General features: G+C 37.7%; 1 protein-coding gene across 1 annotated transcript; it reads right to left on the reverse strand.

The window, feature by feature from the left end:
• Window positions 1–46: 46 nt before the first annotated feature.
• On the reverse strand, window positions 47–7,970 carry katnal2 (katanin p60 subunit A-like 2). The gene is made up of 16 exons (XM_054612511.1): window positions 7,888–7,970; window positions 6,341–6,411; window positions 5,660–5,826; window positions 5,463–5,499; window positions 5,116–5,218; window positions 4,935–5,033; window positions 4,284–4,355; window positions 4,025–4,102; window positions 3,442–3,540; window positions 2,554–2,617; window positions 2,267–2,385; window positions 2,033–2,124; window positions 1,322–1,432; window positions 776–938; window positions 488–590; window positions 47–199 (listed from the first exon to the last, which is right to left on the reverse strand). Exons 1-16 carry the CDS (start codon window positions 7,939–7,941, stop codon window positions 60–62), a joined length of 1,572 nt encoding a protein of 523 aa, XP_054468486.1. The 5' UTR covers window positions 7,942–7,970; the 3' UTR covers window positions 47–59.
• Window positions 7,971–8,554: the final 584 nt, after the last annotated feature.

Genomic DNA, 8,554 nt, shown 5'->3' on the forward strand with positions numbered 1-8,554 from the left:
CTCTGTCAGATACGCTGTCATGTAAGTATTAAAGTCTTATCTCAAAAATTGCCTGAGTGTCAGACAGACTCGTATTCTCTCTCCCAGGCTGTGTATCTGTCCATCAGGTTCCTGGCCGAGGGCTTGGTGTGTGTGATCACTTCCAGGAAGTCAGCTGTTGTCACAGTTTCCAGCTGGATGGCAGGCATGTCAGTGTCTCCTGTGAAAGAGAATCTAAGTGAAGCTACAGTGTTTTATAAAGACACAGTTGACAGAGAACATGGCTATTGTATGTGTCGATCTTCTCATGTGTGTAGGTAGGTTAACCACTAGGCTTCTGTGTGCATGAAGTGTCAAACGGTACAGCCCCCTTACGTCAACTCACTAGTGCTTATTTAAGACATCTGAAATCTGACCAAATCTCTGAACGCACCCCAACAATTTACATAAACTCACAATGGAGACACTGGCATTGCAAACATGTGACGCTGTGTGTGTGTTGTCCTACCATCCTTATGTGACTCCAGAGCATCAAAGATCTTGCGGACTGGTCTCATAGCGGCCTCCTTACACACCAGTCTTAGATCAGAACCGGAGTAACCCTCCATCTCCTGCAACACGCACACAAAAAAAACAGGCAGATGAGGGCCAGCTGATAGGCACTGTGCTGTGATTGTATTGTTTAATCTCTCCTCTCAGTGTCAGCAGACATTAATGACACGCAACGAAACAGATAAATAAATAAGTTCAACACTTAACACATTAAATTGTCTTAACAAGTCTCCCTGTAACACACCTTCGCAAGTGTTTCATAGTCTAGCTCAGTTCGTAGCTCCACCCCTCCTGTGGAGCTGAGAGGAGGCAGCCAATGAGAGATCATGGCTTGGCGAGCTGGCGAGGAGGGAAGACTTACAAGAATCCTCTTCTCTAACCTCCTCAACATGGCATGGTCAAGTTCCCTGAGAGAAGTACAAAAAAAAATTGGAAAACTGTAGACAGCAGTTTATTTCTCGTTCAAATTGTTGCCTTATGATTTTTTTTTTTCTAAGGTTAACAAAGACTGCAAAATATGATGCAAGGTTAGCTTATTAGACACATGATATTTTTTTTAGGAAATCATCTTAACCCAACCAGAACTGAGTTGAGCATGAGAAATAGAGAGATATAAAGCATAAGACAAAATAGGATTGTACGTCTGTGTCTGCAATTCTCACATCTATTTCTCTATTTGTAGATGTTTTGCCAACACAAACACACTGATTTTGTTATCGTTCTCATTGTGAGAGAGAAAATACTGATGTCCTTCGAGGTTTGTACATGTGTGTTTATGTTGAAGTATTACCAAGGCAGGTTGGAGGCAGCCAGGACAAACACAAGGTCCTCGGATCTCGCCAGTCCGTCCATCTGAACCAGCAGCTCAGTCTTCATCCTGCGACTTCCCTCATGCTCTCCTCTGGAAACACACCAGTCTGCTGTTATATCCACTTTATATTCACCACCGCATCAGTCATTCAATGCTCTTTATGGTGATATGAAATTGTAACTATAGAACCAACCCTGTTAATCTTTGTACAGTGTTCTGCCTATTGTTTTCCTTAAATTAGTAAAGAGCTTCATAATTATGGCTAAAGTGATGGTTCAAATCATTTGCTTGGATAATAATTAACCATTTTGTTGATTATACAAATAATCACTTATTTTGATAAGTGAACTATTTTAGTGTAGTTTTGACTTGGGTTTTTTTCTTGAATTACACATTCAGGAAAATACTCATCTGCATTCCAACCTTTATTATGGCTTAATAAATAGTTAAATTAAATCAACTATAATATTTTAATTGTATATCTTCTGTAAAGTTTTCTTAAAACAAATTACATTTCTGGGTTCACAAATTGCAGACATCTCAAGGTAAGTTAAATGTCTTACTTAAGGACAATTTGACAGGAGACATGGCTTCGGATGAACAGACATATTTAATGTTGTATTGCAAGGAGTGAACTCCCAACTGCCAAGACTGGGAAAGACATTTACAGCACTTTGTGGTTTAGCTCACCCCATGTTGGTTCCTCTCTGGCTCATCACTGACTCCAGCTCATCCAGGAAGATGGTGGATGGGGCGTGGTACCTGGCCAGCTCAAACAGAACCTGCATACATATAGATACATACAATTACCCAAATCCAAACCAAAAAATAAAATATATAGGAGAAAATTAATGTAACATGAAATATGTTGTTTTTTCCTATTTGTTGCATTTGACATATTGTGTCTGTAGACGAATAACCTACCCTGACCAGTTTCTCAGAATCTCCTCTCCACTTGCTGACGATGCTGGAGGCTGAAATGTTGAAGAAGGTCGTCTTACACTCTGTAGCCACGGCCTTGGCCAACAGCGTCTTACCTGTACCTGTGTGTATGATGGTCACAAGAAAGAACATGTCAGGAAAAAATCCAAATTGTAGGACTTTTGGACTGGAAACGATTTAATGTGGGCCACTGATTAGGAGCGAACAAACAACAAATATGTCTTTGATCAGCAAACCTGATGAAGGTTTTGAAGCACTGGAGGTCTTACCTGGGGGGCCGTAAAGCAGCAAGCCTTTCCACGGAGACAGGATGCCTGTAAACAGCTGGGGGTACTGTAATGAGAGAGGAGTACATTATTAAAACTACAGCGCAGACTAACCTTTAGAAAAATCACATAATTCGATATGAAAATATGTTACAGCTGCAAACATAATCTTCCAGAAAGAAAACATATATTTCCATTTGCTGCAAACCAATAAGACGCTGAGCTGTGTGCAACCAAAACTGATTCTCTTGATGTATAGTCAGTGCTACAAATACCACATACTACAAATTAGTCTGAATTTTAGGTGGCAAACAGAGTCCGAGTCCAATCACCAAAGTGACCTTATCCTCTGGAGAATGAATAATAATGGAGATAGAAGTTGGGGATGTAGGGAGGTGGAGGTGCGGGTTTATTCTGTAAAACAATCCGACAGAACAGAGGATAGACACATCAGTCCTCATCTCCGTCTGTAAATGTCAAGAGGATGCAGACAACCTGATTTGTTGTCATCATATCCATGAGAGAGGTCTAGGTGGTGATGATAGAAATGTGTGTGTGTGTGTGTGTTTTCTGTATGTGTGTGGTATGTTTTATTTGTATTTGCAATATCTATATAAAACTGCTAAATTGTATGAATGTGTTTGTGTCTATACATTTTACATGCCAATATGTGTGTCTCTGTGTGTTCGTGTTCCTGATTTCCCTGCCTATCTTTCCATCTGTGTATGTGTGTGTTACCATATTATCCCAGATATAGATTTAATGTCAGCCTAACAGACTGGCCTGACCCCTCTGCCCTCCTTCTCTTTAAGCCCTTTAAAGGAGATGTATTCAGAATCGAAGACGGGCGACCACAGCTGAAATACCAGCGTGCCCAGGCAGCGGCTGCACCTTAATGGGATAGACGACGGCCTCTTTGACTAATCGCTTTGCATCCTCCAGGCCGATGATGTCCTCCCACCGCACGTTGGGGCTGTGCAAATAGATGTCCTATAGGGATGAATACACACACAAACACACCGAGTGAGGGATGCCTTTGGTAGGAATCAGCTTGAACTACACACACACACACACACACACACACACACACACACACACACACACACACACACACACACACACACACACACACACACCCTGGTGCGATTAGGCTTGTGTGAACGGGTGTCCTTTAGAGTGAAACATCAGATAAGGGAAATAGATAGAACCTGGGCCTTCATTAATACGGCAGATCTATCCATTCCCAACAAAGCTCTTCACTGCCCTCTAATGGACATATTTGGTTTCAATTAAAGCATATCTTATGCTATGGGCCACATATTGAGATAAAATCAGTCTCTCCACGTTTTGAGTTTGTGTGTCGGGTTTGTCAGTGTTTGCAATATAGTGTGTGTGTGTGTGTGTGTGTGTGTGTGTGTGTGTGTGTGTGTGTGTGTGTGTGTGTGTGTGTGTGTGTGTGTGTGTGTAGTAGTACCCTGCTGATGATTGTGGCAAGTTCTCTCATCTCACCACTCATTCCAGAAAAGCCACTGAGGGGCTTCAGCAGCCGTTCCTGCAACACATAATAAAGTTGTTGTTATTGGTGGTAGTGTAGTTCTATTAGTAGACTTACTTTTGTTTGATTTCATTATTGTTTTCGTTATCCTTTGTCATCATGGATTTTGTAATGTAATGGTAATCAAAATGGCAAGTTAAATGTATATTTTTTTAAAGTTTTAACAGACTATAATTACCATGTGGTCTGAGTCACTGCCAGCTCCTTTGACTGTGTCATGGATTGCACCTTTGCCATCAATCATCTGGCCCTAAGACAGGATATACAAGAAGATTTTTACTCATTAAGGCAAACAAAGGTATAATATAAACACAACTGTGCAATGGTTCAGTTTCAATGTTTTTATGAAAGTGTTTGTTTATATATATCAGTTTATGTGTATGCTTTGTATATAGAGACGAAGAATGTACAACACAAATTGTGGTAAATACATGCAACCGTTAAATTGTGTTAAATGTCTGTATGCATGAAGGGACTTTGCATTGACTGATATTCTTGTCTACTCTAAAAGGTGCTGTTTTTTTTTTTTTACCAAAGACTAAACTCAACAATAAAAATTACAATATACTGTACACAAAAAATGATTCTGTCACACTTTTCAATATCAATACACAAGGATTTGTAAGTTAAAATCAGAAAATCTGGGAGCTCATTTATGTTAAATCATCACAGATGACAGGGAATATTCATTTGGATGATGGGATTTGCTGTTCATTTCTAGTCTTACTGAATGAGTGTTGGTAATGCCTGAAATGTAAACAAATAAAATATATCCTTTTAAAATGATGATCACCCTCATCTGTAAATAACAACAAACACTCCCCAGTACCTTTCTGTTCACGGCTGCCTCACCAGCTGGTCCATTTTTGATGGAAGAAACGTTGAGACCAAACTCTGACGACTCTGGAGGAACAGAAGAGCCATTCTCCTGGAAAATAAGCCATTATAATGTCAGAATAATCTCCTTGTTATTTTAATATTCTGATCTTGGTTGTTCTGTGTAAATGTACATTTATATGTGAACAGGCAGGTGTCCTCTTGGCTCCTATACCAGACTGTGGGCTTTGAGACGGGTTGATTTTGGGAAGAGGCTTCACAGCTGAACAGGGACTCCTGTGGAACAAAGAGACACACAGAACACATTCATTATTGAAGTTAGGATTCATTGATCATTGGGTCCAAATTAATTGATCAGACTTGCTCTACCAAGCACACCACACCTTATTCAACACTACTGTAAAATCAGTCTAATGCATATAAAATCAATAACGCCAATTATGTTTCTGAATGACAATGAATGACTATTAAATCCTTAACTTGAAATAAATATAAAGGAGTGAGAGATGGAAAGACTAACCTCTTTACTCCACCACTTCTTGCATTTCTGTTTTCACCTTGACGTAAAGAGAAAATATTCATTGGCTTTAATTGAAATAAAATGAATACACCCCAATAATTCAGAATATAGCAGAGAAAAATTTAGCAGCAAATTTAGCAGATTGAGAATGAGATATGAGCTCAGTGTTGCTCAGTGTTTTGGTGGAGGTCACCTACCTGGTTCTGCTGTTTTTCTGATAAGTTTGGGATATTTCTGGAACTTGACGTAGTGATAACTCTCGTAGTCCATCAACACCATCTCCAGATCGATGTTATCACAGACCTCGAACCTTCTCACACCTCCATTAGTCTCCTGGTCTAAGGCCACTGCTGCAGACACGTACCTGGTGATTGGTCACACACAAGATCTCACACACATGCACATATTGGCCTTGGACAAATCAAAAAGTAACAAAAACAAGGTCAATTATGTCTGCTGTCTTGTACTGTGAGCCTGAGGATTCCAATATGATTTAGTTTTAATGTGTTTTGATGATGAATAGCATACAATGGAGCCAATAAAGTCAGAAACTTTCTGTATAGACACACACACATACAGTATGTTCTTCTTTGGGCATTTACAACAGACCAAGTCCAGTTTTTGAAATCTGCAAGATCTGACGTTTACTTAACAGCTGTCCTGTCCTGCTTTAAAATGCCTTAAAATGCCTGTGTGCAAGAAACAAATCCAATCTGTGCCTTTGCTCTTGGCAGGATCACCATCTAAATGCTAAAGATGTAAAAACATGTGTTTTTGGATAAAAGTGTCTGCTAAAAAAAATGACTGACTGTAATGTGTGTTTTGACATACCACCGCACATCAACCACACATGGTCCAGCACACAACTCCATACTGACCCTTGCCCCAGCAGGTGTTGGTAAATGAGGATGAGGAGGCTCTTCCTCCTCATCTCAGTCCTCAGCTCATCCTGTTGGACAGAGACACAGAACACACACAACATTTCAAACTGCACACACAACAACACACAACTGCTGAACTGATGATTTAAGCAATAATTAAACGTTTTGTTCAATCAATGTGCTGTACTATCTGTGTTTTGATTGGAGGTGGAAAATAATTAATGTTAAAAAAAGTACTTTTGTCGTTATATGTCTTTCTCGCTGCGGATATTTTAAATTACTACAGTAGGAAAATGTTTATATTTACGGTAATATTGCTTCGCTCAGTCCGTCCCAGTTCTTGGACACACCTTCTCATTCAATGGTTTTTCTTTATTTTTATTTTTTTCTACATTGTAGATTAATATTGAAGACATCCAAACTATGAAGGAACACATATGGAATCATGTGGTAAACAAACAAATGTTCAACAAACCAGAATATGTTTTATATTTTTGATTCTTCAAAGTAGTTGAATGAGAAGGTGTGTCCAAACTTATGACTGGTACTGTATGTCTAAATGTCATTTGTTCAAAAGTCGTAGTGATTTGACTTGTCCTCACTAATTATACTAATAACAAGTCTAAATGTATGCAGCAGATAAATGTCGAGTACTCCTACTGGACAATTATATTCTTTTAATAATCCTACTGGACAATTATATTATTTTAATAATTATATTATGTTCTCAGTCCTGATGCTGTGTACATTTGGAGAGCTCTCATACAGTACCAGTCAAAAGTTTGGACACACCTTCTCATTCAACTACTTTGAAGAATCTAAAATATAAAACATATTCTGGTTTGTTGAGCATTTGTTTGTTTACCACATAATTCCATATGTGTTCCTTCATAGTTTGGATGTCTTCAATATTAATCTACAATGTAGAAAAAAATAAAAATAAAGAAAAACCATTGAATGAGAAGGTGTGTCCAAACTTTTGACTGGTAATATGTATATATATATATATATATATATATATATATATATATATATATATATATATATATATAAATATAAATAAAATAAAATAAATAAAATATAAAATAAATAATATATATATAAATAAATAAATATATATAAATAAATAAATATATAAATATATATATATATATTGACTGGTACTGTACATCAGGATCAAATATCAGCAGAGGGCGACAAATTGCCAAAAATGGAAACCACCTGACTCGGTATCTAGGCAACCTGTAGACGCCGATTACTTATGGCACTGAATGCGTGCAACCCTAGCTAGCCTAATTAGCTCAAGAGCTAACTATGTGAACTGCTTACAATATGTTAGTTACTTAAGACATAACGTGTGTGTTAAATACATCGGCCTGGCCCTGGATGTAAGCTGCAGTCAGTAGCCTTGCTTGTTATCTAGTTAGGCCATAAGCACAGATGACGTCACATCCCCTTCTCCCAAGTATAGTTGCTAGTTAGCTAAAAAGTTATTAGCTTACCAACTAGATAACGTAAAAAAAAACAAAAACATATTCACTCACTGCTTCCCGGGCTTGGTGGGCGACTTTCATGGATTGATATGAAAGCTCCATCATGATTCTGAAAGCAACAGTGTCCTGATGTCCCTCAGTAACTCGGTTTTGAAGTCTGCTTCGCCTTTCTGCGTGGGGTCGTATGTTTTGTCCCTCGGGGCTACCGTAGTCTGTAAATGCAAACAACACTGCAGGGCAAAGTACTGCTAAACAGTGACAATGCCACAGAACTATCAAGATGAATCACTTTTTTTTTTTTTTTTTTATTAAGCTTTTATTTATTAGCAAAAAACTACAGTACCAGTCATAAGTTTGGACACACCTTCTCATTCAACTACTTTGAAGAATCTAAACTATAAAACATATTCTGGTTTGTTGAGCATTTGTTTGTTTACCACATGATTCCATATGTGTTCCTTCATAGTTTGGATGTCTTCAATATTAATCTACAATGTAGAAAAAAATTAAAATAAAGAAAAACCATTGAATGAGAAGGTGTGTCCAAACATTTGACTGGTAATGTATATATATATAATATTTTGCTATAACATATATATTACTTTTTAATATAAAATAAAATAAAATAAATAATAAAATAAATAATTTTGCATAACTAATATATATACTGAATATATATAAATAAATAAATATATATATATACAGTACCAGTCAAAAG

The sequence above is a fragment of the Anoplopoma fimbria genome, chromosome 14 (assembly GCF_027596085.1).
Source record: "Anoplopoma fimbria isolate UVic2021 breed Golden Eagle Sablefish chromosome 14, Afim_UVic_2022, whole genome shotgun sequence".
NCBI classification, from domain to species: Eukaryota; Metazoa; Chordata; class Actinopteri; order Perciformes; family Anoplopomatidae; genus Anoplopoma; species Anoplopoma fimbria.

Coding starts and splice junctions, on each gene's coding strand:
- katnal2 (XM_054612511.1), bottom strand. CDS start 7,941: ATGATGGAGCTTTCATATCAATCCATGAAAGTCGCCCACCAAGCCCGG. Junction 5,219..5,462: donor AGAAGTGGTGGAGTAAAGAG/GTTAGTCTTTCC, acceptor TTTGTTCCACAG/GAGTCCCTGTTCAGCTGTGA. Junction 1,433..2,032: donor CAGAGAGGAACCAACATGGG/GTGAGCTAAACC, acceptor GTGTGTTTCCAG/AGGAGAGCATGAGGGAAGTC.